This window comes from Colletotrichum graminicola (genome assembly GCF_000149035.1).
Source record: "Colletotrichum graminicola M1.001 genomic scaffold supercont1.34, whole genome shotgun sequence".
Lineage (NCBI taxonomy): Eukaryota > Fungi > Ascomycota > Sordariomycetes > Glomerellales > Glomerellaceae > Colletotrichum > Colletotrichum graminicola.
The window spans coordinates 461,403-485,614 of record NW_007361038.1 but is presented as its reverse complement, the minus strand read 5'-3'; the positions used below and the strand labels follow the sequence as shown (position 1 = coordinate 485,614).

At 55.4% G+C, this 24,212-nt stretch overlaps 8 protein-coding genes across 8 annotated transcripts; 5 read left to right on the top strand and 3 right to left on the bottom strand.

Moving 5' to 3' along the window:
- Positions 1–7,361: 7,361 nt before the first annotated feature.
- On the top strand, positions 7,362–8,177 carry GLRG_07923 (uncharacterized protein; the record flags this gene model as incomplete). Its single annotated transcript, XM_008098608.1, has 1 exon — positions 7,362–8,177. One exon carries the CDS (start codon positions 7,362–7,364, stop codon positions 8,175–8,177), a length of 816 nt encoding a protein of 271 aa, XP_008096799.1.
- Positions 8,178–13,554: 5,377 nt separating this feature from the next.
- Positions 13,555–13,974, top strand: GLRG_07922 (uncharacterized protein; the record flags this gene model as incomplete). The annotated part of the gene is made up of 1 exon (XM_008098607.1): positions 13,555–13,974. The coding sequence occupies one exon, from the start codon at positions 13,555–13,557 to the stop codon at positions 13,972–13,974; it is 420 nt and encodes a 139-aa protein (XP_008096798.1).
- Positions 13,975–14,370: 396 nt separating this feature from the next.
- Positions 14,371–15,330, top strand: GLRG_07921 (short chain dehydrogenase; the record flags this gene model as incomplete). Its single annotated transcript, XM_008098606.1, has 4 exons — positions 14,371–14,520; positions 14,649–14,810; positions 14,870–15,240; positions 15,291–15,330. 4 exons carry the CDS (start codon positions 14,371–14,373, stop codon positions 15,328–15,330), a joined length of 723 nt encoding a protein of 240 aa, XP_008096797.1.
- Positions 15,331–17,217: 1,887 nt separating this feature from the next.
- GLRG_07920 (histone-like transcription factor and archaeal histone) lies at positions 17,218–17,665 on the top strand (the record flags this gene model as incomplete). Its single annotated transcript, XM_008098605.1, has 2 exons — positions 17,218–17,496; positions 17,558–17,665. 2 exons carry the CDS (start codon positions 17,218–17,220, stop codon positions 17,663–17,665), a joined length of 387 nt encoding a protein of 128 aa, XP_008096796.1.
- A 539-nt stretch (positions 17,666–18,204) lies between these two features.
- GLRG_07919 (uncharacterized protein) lies at positions 18,205–18,762 on the bottom strand (the record flags this gene model as incomplete). The annotated part of the gene is made up of 2 exons (XM_008098604.1): positions 18,205–18,669; positions 18,754–18,762. 2 exons carry the CDS (start codon positions 18,760–18,762, stop codon positions 18,205–18,207), a joined length of 474 nt encoding a protein of 157 aa, XP_008096795.1.
- Positions 18,763–19,525: 763 nt separating this feature from the next.
- On the top strand, positions 19,526–20,329 carry GLRG_07918 (PRP38 family protein; the record flags this gene model as incomplete). The annotated part of the gene is made up of 1 exon (XM_008098603.1): positions 19,526–20,329. One exon carries the CDS (start codon positions 19,526–19,528, stop codon positions 20,327–20,329), a length of 804 nt encoding a protein of 267 aa, XP_008096794.1.
- Positions 20,330–20,561: 232 nt separating this feature from the next.
- Positions 20,562–22,142, bottom strand: GLRG_07917 (uncharacterized protein; the record flags this gene model as incomplete). The annotated part of the gene is made up of 2 exons (XM_008098602.1): positions 20,562–21,967; positions 22,022–22,142. The coding sequence occupies 2 exons, from the start codon at positions 22,140–22,142 to the stop codon at positions 20,562–20,564; spliced, it is 1,527 nt and encodes a 508-aa protein (XP_008096793.1).
- Positions 22,143–22,502: 360 nt separating this feature from the next.
- On the bottom strand, positions 22,503–23,641 carry GLRG_07916 (parasitic phase-specific protein PSP-1; the record flags this gene model as incomplete). Its single annotated transcript, XM_008098601.1, has 4 exons — positions 22,503–22,668; positions 22,724–23,137; positions 23,197–23,257; positions 23,344–23,641. The coding sequence occupies 4 exons, from the start codon at positions 23,639–23,641 to the stop codon at positions 22,503–22,505; spliced, it is 939 nt and encodes a 312-aa protein (XP_008096792.1).
- Between the last annotated feature and the right edge of the window lie 571 nt (positions 23,642–24,212).

The window sequence follows — 24,212 nt, the reverse complement described above, 5'->3', positions numbered from 1 at the left end:
TTGATGACTCCCTCGGAAGGGGGTCCCTTGACTCAAAGGGCAGACTCGCAACGCGCCTCCACGCGGGCAGAAATTCCAGACAAAGGCTGGCAGCTCCCTCAATGTTGAAATCAAAGCAAAGCAATCTCCTTGCCGCTGTCATCCACAAGCTTGTTCAGGGCTAACACATCTGAATCATCAAACGTTCTTCGGCATATCATCCAGTGACTGCATCTTCAATACACAAGACAATGCTCGCCCTGCCTGATCTGGCAATCGAGAGTGCCGGTTTCGATCTGACGACGACTACGCGAGGCATCGCGATCAGATTGCCGTTTACTCGACCGAAATACTGGCCAGCCAAGTCAACGGTCCATCCTGGTCACCATTGATCGACTGAGGTGAAGCGACCGTTTTTTGTTCCAACGCCCCTCCATATGCATCTGTCGATCAACGCGCACTGGCAAATCAAGAAGAAGCACGGCAGACTGGCCAGCAAGCCTAGTGGCAAAGTGCCACGGGAAGGATTCATCATCATTTCAGGAGGTGGTCGCAAGGCGTGACGGGGTGTCGCGGGGTGGCCCAAGAAGTGTCGATCGGGATCGACGGCAATGCCGTCACCCTCACCAGCACGAGAAAAAAGAATTTAAAAATTAAATATACAAATAGGCCCAGCAGACCGGACCTGATGGCCTCCTTGATCCAATTTGGGCAGCACAGTTCCAGATGGACTTGTGTGAGGGCGTACGTCGCTGTGTATTGTACATGAGCCGGTCTTCGGTCCAACAGACGTGGGGGCTTTGGGAACTGCCGGTGTGGACGGAACCTGTTCATGTTCGATAGCCATTCGGGTTAGCAAAGTAGTAATTATTCTGGGAACGGAAGAAGCGACGATCAGGACGTAATTGGCTGGCGCGAGGCTTCGTGGCGCAGGGCCGCGCCTGGGCTGACCAGGCCCTGACCGGACCGACGTCGACGCCAGCGGTTCGTCGCGTGGGATGCCGACACGAGGCTGTACCTTGGCGAAGCGTGCGCCGCGCAGCCTCGGTGGGATTCGGAGGAGCGAATCGATCACGAGTGAGCCCGGGATCCCGCTGGAGAAGTGTTTGTGTCGAAAGCATGGAGGCACCACACAAATAGTTCCGATAACACATGTAGCGTGGTGCATTCTGCCGTGCCCCCCCTTACCTCACCTCTTTCACCTACACCATCAGCTGCTTCCTGTCAGATGATAAGGTTTTAGGACACAAGAGCCGCGAGCGGGATTGCCTTTGCACGAGACCGTCGGGCGCAAACACCACAAATAGCGTGCGCTTGGGCGCAAGCGAGGTTGAAATCTCTTGAGATATGCTCAGGGAGGAGATATCTCTGTCGATGCAAGCGAGAGAGAGAGAGATGGGGGTGTCGGAATGCTGGGGCTCGGTCCGAGAAGAGGGTGTGGGCGGTGAAACGGGTCCGGCAGACTTGGCCCGGCGTTGGCACCTCCAATAGTTATCGTGAACGGCCTTTCGTGGTGTCGATAGTGGCAGAAGCTGGTTTCCTCCGGGCAGGACCCAGCCGTGTTCTCATGCGTACGTGATTATGATTCAAGATTAGGACCTAGTCGTGTTCAATGAATACACGATCGCGATCGAAGATAACGAGCTTAGGAAGCTCTTCTCCCCCCCTGGATTCTTGAAGGAGGTTTGTCGTCCCACGGGCGCAGAGCTAGTTGTCATCGAGATGCAGGTTTCCGTGCCGTGACTTAGCCCCTGGACGCGGGTCCCGGGGCCTAGTTGGAACGACCTATTGGAACTTCTCTGGGAAAGCCATTGGGAAGCCATCACGGGTCCCCCAGAGGGAGATGGTGGGAGGGTGGAAGGAGGGGGTGAAGACATCAGCTGAGCCGTCACGAAGTCGCCAGCCGGCTTGGGCCCTCTGGAGCGCAATCGTGATGATGGCGTATGCGGCCCAATCGGGGCACCGGGGTCGAGGCCGGACCAGAGCTTTCCTGTCAGGGATGACAGCCGTAACCAAGGCGCAGCCGGGGCGGGATGGGAAAAGGGCACCAAGATAATACCTCGAATACGTGAGTTTTTTTGTATAAGTGCTGGAAGACTCTGGATGGCGTTCCGATAGAGCGGCATGAAAGACCGAAAAATACGCCTTACTTTGGCGCTTCTCGGGGAAACGCACGCTCAACGAGGTCTTGAGACGAGAGCAGGGGGGTTAAGGTTTAAGGTAGCGTGAAAACGTTCTGCAAAGCCATCCATTTTTCAAGCGCAAAGGCCAAAGTTGGAAACAAAGGGAGCATTGCATGATTACTGGGCACCCTAAATCAAGGTACGCTGCATGCTGCTGCAGAACACGCGATGCTCGGGCTGGGTTGTCGGCTTGGAAAAACCTCCCATTGGCATATGATACCTATGCAGACCGGACGGCGGATTGCACACCTCCTCCTCCCCCTCTGCGCTTGTCATGCGAACCCGCGGCTGCTGCCGACGACCCCATCTCCTGGACCCTACCCAGCTCTGGTTCCCTCCCTTTCCTCTCAGTTGGGGGAGGGGGGAGGGGGGAGAGAGAGAGACAGAGAGAGAGAGAGAGAGAAAAGAAGAAAAAAAAGTACCTCTCGTGCGTTCACGACAATTTATATCGAAACTTGCAGATATATGATGGGCTTGCCTGTTTTGTCCGCATTTCCTAACCCCCCGCCGTCAGGAACCCGGGCCGACTGAACGTGGACTCTCCCAATCAAGAAGGTAAAGGAAGAAAAAGAAGAAGAAAAAGCAAAGCGCCCCTGCTGTTGGCGCATCTCTAGTGATTCCGTGGCGTTCACGACCCTGCTCGCCCCATCCGCAGCACGCCAATCCTAAAGAGGCTGAGATGACTGCGCATCCTTCTCTCTCTCTCTCTCTCTCTCTTGCACCTCGCTCCGTCCGCCCACGCTAGTAGGCGGCAGCGGGTTTCGGGCACACCTCTTTCGGGCAAAGGTCAGGTCGTATCAAATCATCAGCACTTTGGGACCAGGGCACCGAAGGATCACGGGTCACCTGTTTGCGAGCACCCTCCCCCCCATGCGTGAGAGACAATGTCAAGCCTGCGAGGCAAGGGAGAGACATAGTTGTCACTGCTATGTGATTACCGGAGGGTATTCCCCTCCCCTAGTCCGTCCTGTCTCGTATGGAAATAGACCTTTCATCGTATTTTCTTTCCTCGAGAAGAGGGGGAAACACACACACACACGCACACGAATGGTGATGATCACCGGCCAGGAAAAAGGAGCGCCATCGAGATAAAGAAATCCGCGGTTGTGGGAGGGCAAACGAGACGCCACATAAAACCCTCCCTTCCCATAGCAAGATTTAGGCAATGATTAGAGAGCGCCGCACGAAGCCGGGGGGGCGGGAGGATTCGAGGGGTTGTGGAAAAAAGACGATCATCGAAGCCATAACCACGGGATTGATGATCAAGAAGAACCGCTCCAAATGCCCCGTTAATGGCCGTGGGGAGTGGGGAATGGGGCACCAACTGATGAGATGATGACGAGGCGATTGGCCGTCAATCACCTGTTTCAAGTTTCAACATTCGGCTCGTTTTACCTCCATTGTGTGTGTGTGTGTGTGCGTGTACGAGGATGCTGCAGAGAGAGATGTGGCTACGCAGTGACATGTACTGCGATGTGTATCCGTACAGTATATGTACTTTCACTAGGGGGAGGGGAGCAGCGCCACCACCCCTCCCCCTCCATCTCCTCCTCTCCAACCCATCGTCTGGAGTTGAGATACCTAGTCAAGTAGCCATCCGTATCGACAACGTTGGAACCCTGCGACGGTGTCCCATTGGCCAAAGTGCCTGACGTGCTCGTAAGGTAACGGAACAAATCAGATGGCCTGACTAAAACATACGGGGTGGCAGGGGCAAGTTAATGACCCCTATGATGTTACCCCCCACAGCTGATATCATGATAGGGGAGGAATATTCACCAAAAGTGAAGTCCTGTAGTAGGGGGGTGAGCGTTAGTTACCTAACAGGGGTCATAAACTTCGGCCGGATACCATCGTACTCCGTCCGCACATGTGCTCGCGGGCGAGCCGGCTGTGACATGCGAGCTAGTTTTTTTTTCCCCTCCGCCCACCAAAAACTAAAGATGAATGGGCAAGCAAGGTTTGGGCAGGGTGTCTGTCAATGGCAAAAGGAAACAAGTTTCCGGAGGGGGGAGATGTCTTGTCTTGTTTCCGGTGTTTGACGGTACTTGAGACGATGCTCGGCTAGAGGGAGTAGGAGGGGGAGAGAGAGAGAGAGAGATGAGAGGAGAGAGGTTAAGACAAGCAAGCATGGAAAAACACGTCAAGACATCGAGACCATTATCATGATCAGCATCAGGATTCACATTGTCGAGTGCAAAAAGTACGCTAAAATGGACAAGAGAGAGAGAGGGAAAAGATGAAACACACGGCTGTTCTGCGCCCTCCTGTGGAATGTTTCCGGGGGACCATAGCGGCCGTTCATCAGTGGTCATTTCATCATGACTGCAAACCACCTGCTCGGTATACCTTCCCCCCTCCCCCCCCTGGCAGGAACATAGTGGTTCCCCGAAAGGCGGAAGGCAAGGGAAGCGCCAACACGACATCACACGTGTCCATGACCTCTCGTTACGGGTGTTAGGGGGTGGTCATGGCGTAGCATATGGCATGTCATTATGGTGATGTTGGTGCAGCCGTTTCTTGTGGCAGAAATGTTGGGATGACGACGACGGGATGACGTATCTTGGCATCCTCGTCTCGCGTCCGTCCGTAGGGTCCTGAAGGTTCAAGGCCACACCCGCTGTAACGCGAAACGGCGCCCCTGTCCTGGACTTGGCCGCTGTAGGTACGGATACACGGATTTTGCTTTGGGATTTGTACAGATGTGCAATACCTCTTCACAAGGCAATAACCATCGTACGGTACCTACCTACCTATACCATGTGTCCCTTACGTAAGCCAGGCAAGGGTTACTTCGATGTGATGTAGGTGGGTGTGCAGTTTGGGATAATGGGAACTTCCGTGGGCATTCGTCCTCCCCATCTGCATCTACGGATCCTTCGGCATCCGTACAAGTGCGTCAACCACCCTCGGAACGAAACTTTGGGGGCCTAATAATAACGAGTGGGGCTTTTGGTCTTTGGTCTTCATGAGACTCTACATAGTATGGTCTTGAACGGGCGAGAAAATAGCCTGGCGAGCATCTATCGGTATCTCTCTGCCTACCAGTAGCTCCCCAAGGCTTGGTTCGGCTTCCCTGGACTTGGGGCGAGCTTGGCCAACACCGCCTCACACACACCCCCGGTCCTTGCACTTCGTCAATAGGCTCCGTCAGCCCGGGTCATCCGTCTTTCTCTGTTCTTTTTCCGTTTTCTTCTTTTCTTCACCCTTGTTCCCCTTCCCCATAATTCTTAAAGCTACTCTCTCTCTCTCTCTCTCGCGTTACCTGGTTTAGCCGCCCTCTCCATGTCCTCTGGGAAGCTGCTAGCTAGATGCTTCTTTTTTCTTTGCATTCGTGGTGAGCCTTTCCAATTACGAGATGAATGCTAATAACGCGGAACCTTGCTCTGTTTAGAAAGGTCTCGTACAGGTTACACTAGGCCCTCCCTATTTGGGAGGGTGCTGCCACCCACCCGCAGCGGCCAAATAGCCTTCAGACGGCAGCGTCCGACCGTCGACGCGAATGGCACCATCAAAGGTCGGGAGAGAATGGGATGACGAATCTTATTCCTCTTTTTGGGCCCTGCCGTGTCGTATCGGGTAGGGCATGATACGGTGACATTGCGCAGCCCAAAAGGCGTCCTGATAGCGCTGCGCAAGCGCAGCCTTGCCGAGGCGGCGAGCAATAACACGCGCGCCGGCCAGGATGCGGCATCTCTGTCATGTCGGTAGTCCATGTCTGTTTTGTTTCCCTCCATCTGTGTTGGTTTCACAGGCCTGTCTACCTCTCTCGTTTTCTCTCTCTCATGTCATTGGCCACATCAAACACATGCAACATCTACGGCATCTGCATTCTGTCTCCTCGGCATAACGTATTCGTACACACGCACCACCTCGGATACGTATACCACCCTCCGATTCATAATCCATCTCTTGCTCGCATCTTCCATCCATCCATCCAGCTACCCAGCTGTCTCCCATCGATCGGTATGCGCATGAACCTCTTTCTGACCCCCCCCCCCCCCCCCCCCCCCCCATGTAAGATTGTTCCTGATCCTGTTGGCAAAAGCATAGCAAACTTCTAGTGCTACGCCATCGAGACCAGAGACGCCGTCTATCCCTGCTCTTCCTCTCGCTCTCTGAATCCCGTCATCCGTCCATCGCCCGTGATCAATCTCATCTCATCTCATCCTCTCCCCGGCATTCCTCGTGAATATGTGGCCACCTGCAAGGCACCAGGCCTCATTCCTCAGGGCGTAGACTACGCTAGTGGCTCAACTCGACGCTAGCGTGCATGGGCTTCCCCTGCTGCGTTCACGTCTGGTAGGCTATCCTCCTTCTGGCCTCGATCGTCAGGGACCTTGGCTCGCGTGCTGCTGTGCTGTGCCAGCCCACTTGGTGCGGTGTGGTGTGCGCCGTGCGCGGGTGTGCACCTTTCTGGTACCTGTTTTGTCTCTTCTTCTATGCAGCGTGAGGGTAGACGTAGCGTAGCGTCCTTGGAAGGAGAGGGGGGGGCTTGTCTGTCGATGACCCGGCTCACCCGCTCGCCGACATTGCACTGCGTTGCGCAGCTAGGCTGCACACCACACACCACACACTGCCGATTGCTCATCCCCACGCTTGGCAAGGCCAGGTTTGTGGTTCCCCATGGAAATCCTGGTTTCCGCCGTCATGTCATGGAAGTTTTATAATAAGACCAATGCCCGCATTCGTTTCCGACCTGTCATGCCCTGTCCCGGATCACCTTCACTCACTCGACACCCCCTGTCCACACACACACTTACACACACACACACACACACGAACAAACCCACGCTCCTTGAAGATTATTCATTACATACCCGTGTGGTAACTTTTTGCGTGGCACTTAATCATACCTACCAGCAGAGGCCACTTTACAACTCCTGCAGGCCTCACCATTACGTCTCTCCTTGTCTTCACCAAGGCCTCCATCTCCTGCCGTCCCCTCTTTTTCCTCTCGATATACATCATATCCCGACAACCCGAACTCATACCGGAAGGACTCTACTGGCGACCAGGAAGGGAAATAGGATCCTTCACACACAGACAAATATATATATACATATATATACACACACACACACACATCAGCCACTACCAACGCCAACGACATTTTGGCTTAGCATCAGCCCGATGGGAGTCTCCCTATCACCAGCTATCATCATCATTACTGTCACCACCATCACAATAACCTTCACGATGCCCAGCTCAACACCATGGGCCCGCGGCCAGAGCTCGCCATCCTCCCCCAAGAGCGGATGCCGTCCCGAGGCCCTCCACACCCGCAAGCCCTCTCTTACCAACTCGGTCTCCAGCAACGAATCGTACTCGACACGGTCGACGCGGTCGACGGGCACCGTCCGCCGCAGCCGCGTCCTCGACTTCGACCCCCTCTCGCAGCACCCCACCTTCCAACCGCCACCCAGGCTGTTTGAGCGGCCCTTCATCCACAACTCCCAAAACTCTCAGTCCATCGAGGACGAGGCCATCGACTCTTACTTGTCCAGCCAGGAGGCCGCCGCTGCCGAGCAGGCAAAGGTCGCCGCCGTTCCCAGCAGGCCTGCAGCTCCCGTCGACTCGCCCCGGACGCCGATCCAGGTGCAGCAACAGCAAGAGCAGCAGCAGAATCGGTCCCGGGAGCTAGCCTCCGAGGGCGATGACTACTTCCTCTTCAAGGTGCAGCAGCACATCGCCGCGACCCGGCCGCAGCTGCCGCGCTCCCACTGGTCCGAGTCAACCATCAACACGATGGCCTCGGCGGCAGAGGAGGAGGATGATGATGAGGAGGACGACGAAGACTCCTCGGAGGATGGCAGCATCGTCGGCTCAGAGCGGCCGGTGCGGGAGTCCCGGTGGCAGAACTTCTCCCACAAGCGGCTGTCCCCGCCCAACCCGAAGAGGCCGCAGATGAAGTCGCTTGACAGCGTCGAGGACTTTATCAAGCGCGGCGGATGGAAGAGGAAGGGTATCGTCTTCCAGCAGGAGGGCACCCGGTCCTCCAACACGTTGTTCTAAGCGGACGACACAGCTCAACTCAACTCGACTCATCTCAAACCCTTTGTTACTCTTCATCTACAGCAATTTAGGAACTCTCGTCCATCCGGGTTTCTCTCTCTCTCTCTCTCTCTCTCTCTCTTTCAATGGACCAGCAGCAATCTTCACCCTTCCCTTGGCAACACTTTCTTTTTCTTCATCTTTTACGGGAGCGAATTATAAAACGGCGAAGGATATTCCCTAGGGTTTACGGCTTTACGACACTACACAATCAGCGGGCGTGCTTCTCTTTTCCTTACTGCTTTCGGCTTCTCCTATCTTGTCTCACTGTTCCCAATATCCAGCATGCTTCATTCGTAATTTTCTTTTCTTTTTTCTTTTCTTTTTTCCCATCTTCTCTCGGAGATCCCCTTGATCGGATCTCCAGGTTTACACTCGTACTCTCGGATTTGCTCCGCTTTGTGCAAGGCCAACAAAAACATTATTGCAACCGTTGGGTCAGGCACCGAGGTGCACGGACTTTTGGGGGTGGGAGGCGCTACCGGAATTTGACGTCATTTCGACGGACGTGGGCTCCTCTTTCGGGGGCAGGCACGAAAAAAAAACCTCAAGGGGGACTTTTTTTATTTTATTTTTCCCTTGTCGTTCACACGCGCGCACGCGCGCATCCACTAGCAACTGTCGTATCAACCAGCGGGGTTGGGGTTGTGAAGGTCACATTACGATGGAGAAAATTCCCCTTTGCGTGCCACGAGGAATCCGAGGTGGATGGCCAGGAACAGGTTTGGGCTGCTGGCTGGCGCCGGGTTTAGGGGTGGTGGGCTTCTCAGAGAGGCGTCATCATCATCATCATCATCATCATCATCATCATACACACCATATATATCATCACCTTCAATATTGTGAATTTATTCAGCAACCACACATCGACCAAACTAGCCCTCAAAATAAGAGTGAAAAACCTGGCATTATGCTGCTGCTGCTGCTGCTGCTGTTGCTGCTAACAGATCCTCTGCATGCGAATCTCCGGTACCGATGGTGTGGATCGTGATGCGAGCAGGGGGGTCTGAACCGGATCTGTACACTAAATCGATAACGCCATGCACACAACCTTGGAAGGCCGGCCGGAATGGATGGTATCCCATACGGATAGATGGTGAATAGATGGGATGAAAGATCATCTCTCACTGCCTTTACAAACCACACCTCCCGGAGGTGTCGACGGATTTGGGTTGCGTCGCGAGAACCGCCTCCCCAAGACCTGCCGCAATTGTAGATCTCTTGTCTCATGCCCAGCCCACTGCCAAGTATGCCACCCTGATCCGGTGTGATTCTCGACGACTAGGAAAGAAGGATCATGGAGGCAGGCAGGAACAACCGACTCAGTCACTCGCCCACCCGCAGCCCTTGGCATCTCTAAACCGTCCCATCATTACCCCCACCGGCTAATTAATGACTCCAATAGCTCCCCACACAAGCTCGAGTAAGGTATCCAATCCGGAAGAAAAAAAAAATAGGTTGTCACGGGCGGCCCAGGAACCTAAAGACGTCAATGATACAGCAGCCCGTCCGTCCATCTGTCCATTCCCCTCCACTCCGATGCGGTTCTACGTCCACACAAATGCAAGGCACACAAGGGGAATCTGCCCATACGGCGGTAGGCGCGCGGAGAGCCGTTCTTCCCGAAAATGGCCAACACGAGGGAAGAAGAAAGAAAAAAACGCCAAAGAAGATATGGCTGGAGCCCGCCTAGTAGGCCCGAAAGTCCCTCCGTCCACCCTTCTGCCCCGTCGGAAGACGGACATGAGCCGAGCTATCGAGAAAGAAAAAAAAAAAGAGAGGCGAACACCGGACTGGAAAAAACTTCAGAATACCTGGTATACAGCGGTAGGGTGCGGGGGGGACATTCGCATCTCTCAATGGACGTGCCGCCTTTTTCCCAGAAAAAAAAGATCAAAGAAAGATGCCGGCCCGATCGACGATATCTTCTCGTGGCCCCGCTGCCGAAAAAGCTCGGCATGCGCTTCCTGATTGAGCAGTAGGCGCCACTGCAAGCCACCGCTAGCATCATCACCACTCACCATCAGAGTCACCGCTATTCATGACGAACTCTGCAACCAGCTGGACCAGGAAGGGGAGAAGCAACGTCCCCCCTTCCCCTCCCGCTTCACCGTTCCTGCGGCGTCCGATAATTAAAAAAAAGGACTCCTGCAAACTATCTGGCTCCCTCTGTACGCTTCTTCGACGGCGGCTTCGGTTTAGCGTTGCCGGACCGAGTACCACGTGTACTTCCCATTATCTTGTAGCGCTGCCGCTGTCGTCAACGATATCGGGGCTCTCTTGCGTCTTTGCGCGTTTCTGGCCGCCGAAGGAGGCCACATGGCCTCCCGCGGGCTTCTTTTGGGGGCAAAGGGGAAAAGGGCGAAGGGCCACGATGCTACGATAAGGAAAGTGCCTGACAGGACGGGACAAGCTTGAAGGGTGGGGGTGTGTGGTGAATGGACGTGAGGTGAAAACTAACGCGGCCACGCGGCGCGGTGTGCTCGGTACGTACTTTAACATGGTGGCGGGGTTTTGAAAACACTCACAGTGGTGAGGTTGCAGCGAGCTGGAGCAAGAGAGAGAGAGAGTTCAGCATGGCCAGGGGTCAGTCGGCGATGGTCAAGACTGAGTTGTACAACGTCAAAGCTCCCCCGAGTAGGTAGGTTCCCATGGATGATGGAGCTTGATGCCGAACAGCTCGCGCGACCCGCGCCGCGACGACGAAACCCCCCACCCCCCCTCTTGGGACACTAACTATCCTGTGCCTGGTGCCTGTCGTATATCACGATCACGCTGCTTGGAGTCAGATCTCCGTCGGTGAGACACGTCCGTGGTCCAACATCGATAGTGCCACCTATGCGGACGTTGGCGCGGCCGTCGCGCTAGTTTCCTGCACCGCGACCCTGCATTTCTTTCCTGTTTTCTTCTCTTCGGGGAAGGTGGGGAGGGCGATGGTGCACGGCCTTGGGGGCTCCTCAGCTCTACCCACGTATACATATTTTTGCAGGCATTGGGAGAGGAGAGTAGGCGGGTGGGTATCTATCCATCGTGACTCGGCAAATACACGAGAGGCTGAGAAGCCGAGAGAGAGAGAGAGAGAGAGGAGAGAGAGAGAGAAGGTGTGAAGCGGGCCTGCGCGTGTGACCGAACAAACTCACGAGAACTAGGCCGAAGACAGCGGTGTAGACGGTGATCGTCATGTTATCTCTGGTAGGGAAGAGGGGGGGTTCGGGCTGCCCTGACAAGGTAGCGATGTAGTATGCTGGGAGCCGGCGCCTTGGAAAACCAACATCAGCTCCTCTCCCAATGCGAATGACTTGTTCAAACCTCGTTCCGGCCTAGCTGGGGGACGAGCCGTCGCCCTTCTACCCCCGGGCCGACAAGGGTTTCCGCCGGTAATCAGGCACCGGACGACAGGCAAGACATTATTCAGCAACAGAATAGAAGAAAAGAAGGAGGGAAAAAAAATCAAAATCAACAGTGACGGGTGGATGAGGCGGATCGTTTGCATGAATCGTGACGTTCGGGAACAGGAAAGGCGGGTTTTGTGCGGCCCTCTCCGTACGCCTCCAACACCGACGCATCGATGCCTTCAAACAAACGACAAACACAATGCCCTTGTCTGGCCCCCCTTGGTACCGGGTTCGATCTGCAGAGGCATGGGACAAAAAAGGGGGGAAAAAGGAAAGAAGCTTGGATCTTTCGGATCCGTAGATACGGGATGTATCTACCACCTACCAATTTTAGCATCACCGGGTAGACAAGATAGGTAATGATGATGAGACATGCATAAGAGGGCTGTAGTCATCACATACGCGTCCTGTTTCCCTCCCCCTTTCCCCCCTTTCCTTTTGGCTTGACGTGTGGCAAATTGCCAGTTTCACGGTTGAGACATGCAGCCAGGAACATACAGCCGTAGGAAGACGACCCGCTTCCCTGGGTCGCGATGCCGGGGAAAAAGGTTGTCAATAAGGGTGGGGATCACGACGATGATGATGAATGATGATGAGGTGAACAGGGGAGACTGATAGGTGGGACAGTTGGCTTTCACTTGAGCGGGTGTTGGTAGTTCTGGATCAAGTGGTTCACAGCTCCGGACCGGAGGAAATGAGAGGAGAGAAAAGCAACGGGTATTTAGATGGGCCATGCAGCTCTCTCTCCGGAGACGTACGAACACTCTATTTCACAGGTTCGCAGAGGAGCAACCGCTTGTTTCTGAGGCTAACCAACAGCAGGCATCTCTCGCGAGAATTGAAGCGGACGACCCGGCAGACTGCACAGCTTTTTTTGCCCAGCGGCCCCCCAGGCATGGGGTTTGGAGGGCAATGTCCGAGCAGCCAGCTGACCAGCCGTCCCCAGTAATTAAGCTACGTCTCGAGAGGCTCGATTCTATACCGACGGAGCCGGTGCAGGATGTTCCTGCTTCCCGTTCCCGTTCCCTCTTTTTTTTTTTCTTTCTTCTTCCATTTTTTTGTCCTCCCTCATCTCGTTTGTTAGCCTCGTCGACTAGGGGGGAGGACCGCTTCCCTGCTTGCAGCGACCCCCCGTCATCCTCACTTTCGGTTGCTAGCTCGAGCAGTGGATCAGGCAAACGCGCGCACTTTGGCTACTAGCGCGGGGCGGCTATTTCTGGGTATCGTCTTCGAGGTCGAGGTGGTGGACTTGTTTGTTATTTGCTGCTATACGAGACCGAACGATGGGTAAGGCTCTAACTAATGTCCATGGTGCCCGAATCCACCATGTGTCTTATATACCTACCTAGGCAGCGACACCGACTAAAAAAAAAAAAAATTAAAAAATTGCCGTAGATACGCCGATCTCGTCCCCTCCGTCATAGCTACCTACCCATGTACGCGTATTCGTTGCCCCATCGTCTGAGCCGACCAAGCCGCGACGGGTGGGGTGAGATGTCTTGGGCGTTTCGGCCGTTGGAGAAGGGCACGAAGGGGTGTGCTCAACCCGTCATGGCCGTGGCACCGGACCATGAAAAGAGGTCTCATAGCATAACGGTGGCGATGTGGATTGGGCTTGCTGATCGCCGTCATGTTGGCATGCCCACCGATCCGACAAAGGGGGAGGCGAATTCTTAGGGAAGGAGGAAAAAGAAAAAGAAAAAAAAAAAAACCAGGAGGGAGGTGGGTAGGTGCATGGGGTTCCATCTGAACGTCTGATCGGGTTCAACGGCCGACGGTCCCTACCGCAGTTGTCACGGTTGGCTTATCCCTTTGGAGTACACCCTCGTGAACCTGCCGAGAGGCTGACTCTGCTTGATCTTCACATCAAGATATCGGCGGCGCTCAGCCTCGGTCCCTGTACCATCTCGGCCATGACCCTTCCTGTCCCGAGACTCGGGTTGATGTCCCACAAACCGTATACCCCGCCCTCGCCGCCGACCCGCGTCGATATCCCCCCCGTCCAGCCGTCCTCCGCGGCGGCTACGTCGCCGTCGTCGTCTTTGTCGTCCACCCGCTCGCTCGGCTCGCTGCCCTTCCCGGCTGGTGCGGCGGCGTGGCTGATGGCCGTGTTCAGCGACCACGCCCACATCGTCCCGCCATCGTGCTCCTCGGCGAGCCTGCGATGCTCCCCGAAGCTCAGGGTCCCAGAGCACGGCAAAGGCGGGCGGAAACCAGTCCCGCGCGAGGAAGCCCGCCCTCCACGTACCCTGAGGCTGGCTGAGGCGAATAGCTCCGGCGAGGGCCCGGCGAGGTGGACCGTCGGGGCCGGGCTGGCGGTCTGCGAGGTAGCGCGTGGCCAGCGGAATTTTATACTCAAATGATGAGGTTGTGGTGGTGGGAGCTCCCCCTTCCCTCCGTCCTCCGTTTCCCCAACCACAAGCTCTCGAGACCGGAGCTGTCGAACCCCGCCAGGCTTGATAAGATAAGGAAACCGGACACACCCCCCCACTTTGCGACACCGGACACACACTGACACAACGGTCCACTGCATCAGTTCGGGATGGCGCAAGCCTCCCGCTCCATCTTTTACGCTGCAGAGTTTTGATACGGGACGTTTTTCTTCTTCTTCCTTTTTCTTGCTGCATCTGTCCCGTCGGATTTTGCTCGGAAACAAAACAGCTGCTTGCTGAACCGTCGCACGAGGCCCTAAAAATTAACGCACCATCCATCCCCCGCGTGTAGCCAAACCACGACGACGACGACGACGACGACACGCAATGGCTTCCAAAGTAATCATTGTGACCGGCGCCAGCCGGGGCATCGGCCTGGCCATCACCAAGCACCTCCTCAAGGACTCCCACAAGGTCGTCCTGGCGGCGAGGTCCAAGGACCAGCTGGAGGCTCTGAAGACGGCCCATCCCGGGCAGGTAGCTAACTACTGGCGACCTGAGTGACCTCAAGGTAGGACAGGATGAGTTTCTTTGTGGTCGTCACGGCCTCGGAAGAGGGGGCGGGGGGTTCCCAGCAAGCAAGCAAAGACTAACATTGGGCCCAGGCCATCCCCCGGATTGCTGAGGCGGCGGTCAAGGCCTTTGGCAAGATTGACGGCATCGTTATCAACCACGGCGTTCTGGAACCCGTCACCCGCCTGGCAGACTCGTCCGTCGAGGAATGGAAAAAGGCATACGACATCAACGTATTCAGCGGGCTCGCATTGGTGAGATGAACAAAAGTCTCTTCTCCATCTTTTTGTGCTCTAGTCTAACGTTCACCAAGGTGCAAGCATCGCTGCTCGAGCTGCGCAAGGCCAGGGGCTGTGTCCTCTGGGTCTCCTCAGGCGCGGCCACCGGCGCATACGCCGCCTGGGGAGCCTACGGCACCTCCAAGGCCGCCATGAACCACCTCTCGGCGCACTTGGCCGTCGAGGAGCCCGACATCACCAGCATCGCCATCGGCCCCGGCCGCGTCGACACGGACATGCAGAAGCTCATCCGCGAAACGGGCAGCGGCCATATGGCCGACGACGACCACGCCTCCTTCGTGTCGGCATTCGACAAGGGTGAGCTGTTCAAACCCGAACAGCCTGGCAACGTCATGGCGCGATTCGTCGTCAAGCCACAGCATGATCTGTCTGGCAAGTACCTCAAGTAGGTAATGACGCCCCCAATAGAGTCACCGATGCTAACCCGGTTCCCAGATGGCAAGCCGGCGAGCTTTCAGCATACCAAGATGCGTAGAGTGTCCACTAAGAAGTCCAATGTTAGCCATTTGCTCTTTCTTCCTGAGCTGCAAATAGAAAAAAAAAAAACATTGATATAGAAATATGCCTCAGTCGAAAGATGAAAAGCTCATATTTGATTCCACATTGTTTATTCAGGATTAGCATGGAATATGTTTCATCATCATCGGCAAGCCCGCTCGGGCGAAGAAAAGAGGAAAAATTTTGCGTTCGCAACCTACCTTGAACATGAGAGGCTGTGGGCTTCATCGTGAGGAATGCTCGTCAGTTTGCCGCCAGTTTGCGGAATCCACCTGTGGCACCAGCAAAAAAAGCAAGTCAGTCCAGCATTCACGTATTTCCAGGCGTCCCAGAGAATATGCGAGTATAGCAGATGCTCAGTGTCTAAATGTCTCCGTCACGGGGTGTCGGTATTTGATAGTACTTTGTTTTGGACATCATCGCTTGGGAGCGCTTGTGTGCGCAAAACAGGGAGTTGGAACAGGAAGCTTTGGCGTTGGGCGCGCTTACCATCGTCCTATCTTGAATCTTTTGTTAGCACTTGGTGTCGCCAGCTGGGCAAGAACGGCAAGAAGACAAAAAGGCGTGTTGATGGTGAGGGATCAGAGAAGTCCGTTTGGCTTGGACGGTCATTCACCACTTTGAGGGGAGTTATTCCTCGTAAGTTTGGGGCGACAACAAGGCTCATCATTTCGATTGGGGAAGGGGGAGGGAGAGGTGAAGTGAAAGACTTACCAAAGTCAGTCCGGAACGGCAGAGCCGCCAGTTTCTCTGAAATAAGAGGACATGGTGGTTTTCAGGCTCTGCCGTTTGGTAGTGTGAAGGAGAGTTGAGGTAGAACGCATCGTCGAATATTTTCTCTTTTAAGGTGCAGAAAAAATTCAGAGTGATTGGGAAGTTGGTTGGCCCGTGCGGTGCGGGACCTCGGATGCATCTTTCGCCGATCGGCCGCTGCCACACAGCCTGCGCCCCACTGGCAGCAGGCCACAGTGGCACCGTCGCTCTGGGGTTTGCTTGCTTGGGCGGGCGGGCGCGCGGGGGGGTTCAAATGCAGTTGATGTCCCCCATCCAAAGGAGCATAAAAGACCCCACCATACACACACATACGTACAGCAGCAGGAGCGCGAGCCACACTTTCTGAGCACCCCCCTTCACCCCGCGATGCTTCACATTGCCTATTCCGCTACAGCATTTTTTACCACCAGCCATCTCCGTATAAGTTCGTGAACCAGCCTGGTCCATCGTCGTCCACGTTCATACACACACAAGCACATATATCACCACCTTTGACTGTCAACACAACCAGACGCCGTCGTGCCCTGTTATCGAGCAACGCGACCGAGTCGCTAGCCTGGTCAGGTTTCCATCTTCGTCTCATTCCCGCGCTAGCCTCGTTGCTCTCATCTCATATCGCAACCATGTCGGACCACGACCTCGCGGGTAAGTGAAGCTGCATTCCCCCCCCCATCTCGCCCCCACTTCACTTTGCCTTGTCTTTTCCTTTTGTACGTGGCCGATTTGCCTGGCAGTCTCTGCTGGTGTCCGCCATCGGCCTCTGAATGCCCTCTAGGCATCATCCAAACCCTCATACCGGGCCGCCATATAAACGGCACCCAGTGCCAGCCCTGAGGCTGCGACAACGGTCCGTTCGTCATGCATGTCTCGGCGACAAAGGGCTAAGAAACGGATACCTACTGGAAAAATCTAGGACTGCTAGTGCAATTCGCATCACTCATCAGGCTTTGATTATTGATCCTTGATTGCTGACTGTTATCACAGGCAACGATGACCTGTCCTTGCCAAAGGGTATGTACTCCCACCCCGAAGCCATCACTGCGGGACTCGGTCCCCCTAATGCGACACCATTCCGTCTTTCCAAAATGAAATGCTAATAGCCATTACAGCCACCGTCCAAAAGATCGTAACAGAGATCCTGCCGCCCTCCGCTGGCGTCGCCTTCTCCAAGGAGGCCCGCGACTTGCTCATCGAGTGCTGCGTCGAGTTCATCACCCTCATCTCCTCTGAGGCCAACGAAATCTCAGAGAAGGAGGCCAAAAAGACCATCGCCTGCGATCACATCACCAAGGCACTTGAACAGCTGGGCTTTGCAGACTACGTCCCCGCCGTGTTAGAGGCGGCCGCCGAGCACAAGGAGGTGCAAAAGGTGCGTTCACTCCCTTTGTCTCACGCAAACCTCCCTGACCGACCGCTGACACCTCATGCAGGGACGTGAAAAGAAGGCCAACAAGTTCGCCAACAGCCAGATTCCGCTCGAGGAGCTCGAGAGGATGCAGAGAGAGGCGTTCGAGGATGCCGCCAACCGCCACGCTTAGAAGGGAGGTGGAGGTCACTTTTTAAGGGCGTTTGCTTCGGTTGATTAGGCATGGAAACGGCGTTTAATGAGGCACACACAGCCACCAGGACTTTGGGAGGAAGCATGATGTCATCTTCATCCCGCTGACGAATGCATGAGAATCCGGCTTGATGGAGCCCCTGGGAGGAGGGAACGCGGGGTTTTTTCTTCTTCTTTATTTTTTGATGAGCAGGCTCGTGATCTTGGAACGGCGAACGGTTCATCAGAGAACATAGATCCCCCGGATAGTCGCACCCGCACACGTTAAATACAGACTTCATGTGGATCTGCTCCCGCGTAACACACACTCGTTCCTTTCGTTTGCTCGTAGCTCCGATGAGCTGCCTATCCAGACAAAGTGTACATGATGGGCCAAGCATATTGATATCATAAACGTCCCTCATAATCAGCTCCCCCAAATAAACAACAACGCCATAGATCTCATAGATCTTATACATATACAGGGAACCGCAGTTCCTGTGACCGGCTCCTGCGCGGAGCCGTCGTCGAACAGCCCTTCTACCACAGTCGTCTCTGGTAGTAGACCTTCTCCTCCCCTTCCGCCAACCGCCTCAGCTCTTCTTTGATTAGCCTCCGCCTCTCGGCGCGACTGATGGGCTTCTGGTTCGACGCTTCGGGGTCCGGGTTCTTCTGGTCCTTGACCTTCCATCCCTCAATGTTCCTCTCCCTCTCGTCCATGTTCTCCAGGTCTTCCTTGCTGACGCCGCCCTTTTCTTCCTTTTCCGCCGAGCTTGTCATCTTCTGCCACATGTCGGACGTCCACCCGGCCGCCTTATTCCCGGCCTTCTTCTTCTCTTGCTGCTGCTGCTGTCGCTCGGGCACCGTGGGCTTCACCTCGATGATGATCTGGTCCTGCTTCCCTGCCCCGTCGGCGGCCTTGAGGTGGTCGGGCACGTAGTACGACGCCTTGGGCGAGGGCCGCGACTCGGGCTTGATGGCCTGGCGCAGCTGCCCGAGGGTGCGCTGTTGGATTACATAGCCGCTGAGGAATAGGGCTGCGGTACAGGATACGACTAAATTGATGCGAGTGTGCGTTTAGCAGCAAACGGGGCCCATGGCACGCGTTCGCGCAGGACGCACAACGGGAGGTTAGCTGTTTGTTTGTTCACATCCGTACACACACACATTCTCTCTCTCTTTTGTTCATTTCCCTGGAGGTGGGGGACTGGAATGCGGGAACGCAGAGGGGGGCGGGTGTTACCGATAGCTGAGGAGAGGAGGACCGAGACTTGGGAGGATGTGAGGAGCACCATGGTAGCTGTAGAATTCTCGGTTCTTTGTCTTGCAAGTCCTCCTTTCTGTGAAAATTGGTCTTAAATTGTGTGAATATTGCAAATACTAATCGCCTTAGGAATATACGATAGATTGTGTTGATGTTTCCTCGACATTTGAGGTTCGCCAACTCAGTCGTCTTTTCTTCTTGATCCAGTGCCGCATACGCCAGTTGTAACCCGGCGCAGGCGTGAACTTGGAAGTGGGCTGTTTACTTGGTTCGCACGGCAACAATCGATAAGCACCACCGATTCGCCGCTGACCTCCAGCTTTTCCCCCCTGCGTCACACCGATCAGGATCGAGCGAGCTGCTGTCGCGTCACTGCCACCCCACCACCCTGAGCGAGCTGTCATTTTCCGCATTGCGAATCCTCTCGACTAGTGAGTGTCGTCCTTGGCGAAGTTTCTTGTAGGCCGACCCATCCTGAACTAGGTATCCTACAGCGAGCCTTCGGCCACCCATCAAACCAACCATCCGAATCGCCTTCAAACCGAAGAAGAAAAAATAAGGAGGGGGAAAAAAAATCACCTACAGGCCGTCGCAACGATGAGCAAGCCCGACCTAGTCTACGCCGACGAGCGGCGCTTCCTCGACGAGCGCGGCTCCTCGGCCTCGCTGGCGCCCAACGGCGAGAACCCGGCCACGATCATGGAGAAGGCCGTGCGCGAGCGCATCATCGACTCGTACTTTTACAAGGAGCAGTGCTTCGCCGTCAATGAGGCCGACATTGTCGACCGCGTCGTCGAGCACGTCTCCTTCATCGGTGGTACCTACGGCGTCACGCAGAAGCCCACGCCCTTCCTGTGCTTGGCCTTCAAGCTCCTGCAGCTCGCGCCCTCGGACGCCGTCCTCGAGACGTACCTCGGCTTCGGCGGGGACAAGTTCAAGTACCTGCGCGCGCTGGCGTGTTTCTACATCCGCATGACGAGGAAGCCGAGGGACGTCTACCTCCTGCTCGAGCCCTTCCTGGAGGACCGGAGGAAGCTAAGGCGGAAGGGCCGGCAGGGCGCGAGCCTGACGTACATGGACGACTTCGTCGACGACCTCTTGACCAAGACGAGGGTGTGCGCGACCAGTTTCAGGGAGCTGCCCAAGAGGTCCGACCTCGTGGACCTGGACGAGCTGGAGGAGAGGATCAGCCCGCTGGGGGATATCGACGAGCTGCTAGAGGAGGAGGAGGAGAGAAAGGCCAACGAGAGGGAGGCCAACGCCGGGGCAAACGGCGCGGACGGGTCGTCGGAGGGGGAGGTTGCGGAGGATAGAAGCGGCGACGGCGAGCCGATGGATGTGGAGAGGCGGTCGGGATCACGGTCGAGGTCGAGATCAAGGAGCAGGCAGAGGTCCCCCTGAACAAGCAATGTTAGCCAAATATGATACCCAGCTTTCTGCTCCGACGAGGGCAACAGCAAAGACAAAATGAGAGAGCCGTTGGCGTGCGTGATGAACATAGTGGGTATAATTTTTTCTTATCCTAATGTACAGTTTTACAAATGGCGACCTTTCCGCCACGCCACTGCGTGAAGTCTCTCAAGAATCTGCTCAAACAAGCCAATGCTTGTTACCCGCCCTCGAACGAACCCCGTTAGGCAGAGAGGAGACGGGAGAGGTCCTTGGCCACACCGAGTAGCTGCCTGTCGTCCCAGTACTGGCCGATCAGCTGCAGCCCGGCCACCCTGCGGCTGGCATCCGCCTCGGCGTGAGGCGCGTCGACCCTCGTCGGGATACTGATGGCGGGTAGCCCCGCCAGGCTCGCCGGCACGGTGAAGACGTCGTTCATATACACCTGCACCGGCGTCTGGCGCTCGATGTCCTCGATCCGCGGCGCGAAGGTCGGCGCCGTGGGGCACAGCAGGAAGTCGACCTGCGACGGCCCAAGCTTGTCCTGCAGCTCGACCCCGTCCCCCATGTCGCTCAGGTCGAACTGCCGCTCGTCGTACAGCGGGTTCGCGAGCCGGAAGACGCGGTCGAAGTCGCGCTGCACAAGCCTGCGCACCCGCTGCGCCTGGACGAAGTAGTTGTCCATGGCCTCGGAGCTCAGGCTGTAGGACCCGAGAAGGATGCGGCGCCGAACCTCGTCGCCGAGGCCGAGGCCACGCGTCTTGGAGTAGAGGACCTCGCCCGCGCCGTCGCTCTCGTCACCGCGGGTCCCGTAACGGACGCCGTCGTACTTTGCGAGGTTGGAGGAGGCCTCGGCAGGCGCGATGACGTAGTATGCCGAGAGTGCGTGCTTGGTCGATGGGAGGGAGACGGGAACGACATCGATGCCCAACCGCTGGAGCTTGTCTGCCGCGTCGGACCACGCGGCTCTGATCTGCGGGTCCAGCTCCTCGATGTTGTACTCGAGGGGGATGCCAACTCTGAGGCGTGAGCGGCGGTCCGTTCCTTGGCCCTGCTGTCTCTTCCTGAAGCTCTGCGAGAGGGACGTTGGGTCCCGGGCGTCGTGCTCCCCGTCCAGACCAGTGCCGAACACCAGGTCCTCGATGACGCCCACCTCCTTCGCAAGCAGGCCGACAGTGTCGAGCGAGTTCGCATACGGCACGACGCCGAACCTAGACAGCATGCCGTACGAAGGCTTGTACCCCACAACACCGCAGTACGCCGCCGGAAGACGAATCGAGCCTCCGGTGTCCGTGCCTAGCGCCACGTCCGCCTCGCCCGTCTGAACCGCGACCGCGCTTCCTCCAGAGCTCCCGCCTGCCGAGGTGGCGACCGGTGACAGCGGATTGAGCACCGGCCCGTGTATCGAGTTCAGCGAGTGCGATCCCATACCAAACTCATCCATGTTCGTCTTGCCGACGACGTGGGCGCCTCGTTCTCGGAGTTGGCGCACGATGGTGGCCTCGTAGGGGCTCCTGTAGGAGGAGAGGATGGCCGAGGAGCATGTTGTCGGCAGGTCCTGAGTCGCGATGTTGTCCTTTACTGCTAGCTTGAACAATGGCCTCGTACCCGTCTCCGTCGGGGGAGCGGTCGCCGTCGCATCGGCAGCTTCTAGGGGTAGTCGTTAGCTCTGGCGCAAGTGCAGGGCGGCTGGGCATACTGTACCTGTACGGACGAAGTGGTTGAAGTCATGTTGCGAACGCTTTTCTTGCCGGGTCAATTGACGGATGCCTCTTGAGCCGACGGGCCGCAGACACACCCGCGAGAGTTTTACATGGGAGGACATGGAGGCTTCAATTGCCAGCTTTCAACGCTGGTTCTTGCTGCAGCTTCGGTACTTTTCGACAACGGGAGCTTCCCGTCTCGGTGACCACCGGACTCCACTCACCGACCAAATGTTGATGACTAAGCAAGCAACACCAAATCAATACAAGTTGCAGATAATACACTTATTGTAACTGTTTGACATCTCAATTTATGACACGAAAGCAATATGGTTGCAAGAGAACTCCGAACTCTAGCTAAATGCGAAATGCTTCCTCAGGTCTATCCCTGGATGTTCAGAATGGAGATGTATTTGTGTCTCGCAGAACCAAAGCTGTATACACTGGTATTCAATCTACATGTCTGTGTCGTTACAACTGTTCTATTTTCTTTCTGTACCTGATTTTTTCTCATTCGCCGCATGAACGCTTTCGCCCCCGGACGTCAAGCTGTGAGGATCATCCGTACTTCGTCTCTTACCCTCTCTTCGTGTAAACAAGAGCCCTGGGTGACCGATGCTTAAAGAGAATACCGCCAAGACCATCACACTACATAATGTTAAATAATTTTGAACAGTGTGATACCGATTCAAGATGAACTTACGCTGATTCCAGGGCAATGAACAATGCTTGGTCGCGAAACCAGTGACTAAAGTAACCTTCGTGTAGCTCAACGACGCGGTAGACACATCGGAGAAGAATGAATAAAGTACTGAGACTGAGAAACAACAAGTACAACTTGAGTCTTTGGCTCATTGGAGGCCGAGTTCTTGAGCGAGAGTACGTGATCATGTAGTCAGCAAACAAGCCGCAGAACGCCAGCAGTGCGGCCACCTGCAAAACCAACCCGACAAGTGAGATGTTGACTCCCTGATCTACTGCGGCTCTCGTTGTGCTGACAGACGATAATGCGCCACCTAGAGCCTGCAGTATGAGAGAGACTATGTCCAAAGGGATAAAGATCCAGTAAAAAAGGCGAGGAGAAAAGCGGGATATCGATCGGTCGAGGAAATTGATTCTGAAGTTATGAAAGTCAGCTTCGGCAGCACTATCTAGGACACGGAATCGGATTGTTACGTTTGAGATAGAAGCACATAGATGGCAGCCGAGAAGAAGACCGGGGCTACGGTGATGCAGACTGGCAAGGCACATTAGCCCATCAGAATACATCGAGACAGCATAAAGGGAATTTATTGTAATCTTTCATTAGAAAGGTCGACTTACTGATTTGTATAAGGAAGCCATTAAAGTCAAATGGGTTATCGTGGATGATGAGCCTTCCCACGTAACCAACGATTTCCAAGACGCAACCGCAGACCATGCTGGCTGTGAAACCCCATGTTTTCCACCTAATACCCTGGACTGCATGGACAATCAACGCCAAGGCGAAAAAAGCGATGAACACGCCGCTAGCGGGAATAGAAGGCTGGTAGCGGAGGATGCTCCATTCTAGCGGGCAGAGCTCGAGTGTGCAGTTTGCTTCAGGCCCGAAGGCGACGAGGCCGTCGGGCAATGTAGCCATTCGAATGAATACTGTCGGGAACCAGGCACAGTATCGATTTAACGTGTTGGCGACAGGTTGTATCTGAGTATTAATCAGTGGCCCTCGAGCTTGGCAAAAACAACTGATCATTGACGTCGACAACAACACCGCGTACGCACGTCGAGGCAAGCGCCATGCGGCAGAGCGGGTCTTATAACTAAATCACAGATCGGTTCGAGGGGTCGGAAATTTTTACCATATGAGCTTTTCGCTGGCCGGCCTTCCGACGGTCCGCAGGAACCGGGTCGATTGGGTGTCCGACGCTCCCGGACGGCCTTGCATGGCGTAAGACCGTGGCTTAGCTACAATCAAGTGCAGTACGAGGTTTTCTCGTGACGTCCCTTGCTCTGGCCCAAATCGCAAGCTTTAATTGGACTTGGACCGGCGGCTTACTTCCTTTGATAATTGGGCTCTAATTATGATGTAAGAGAGGCCAAGTGTTAGCAGATCCATTGTGTGCCTGCCGCCCGACTCCGGTGAAGAGATAAGAAGATGAAGCCCCCCCCCTGTTCTTATGCCGTGCTTACTACCGAATAATCGAATGCGACTG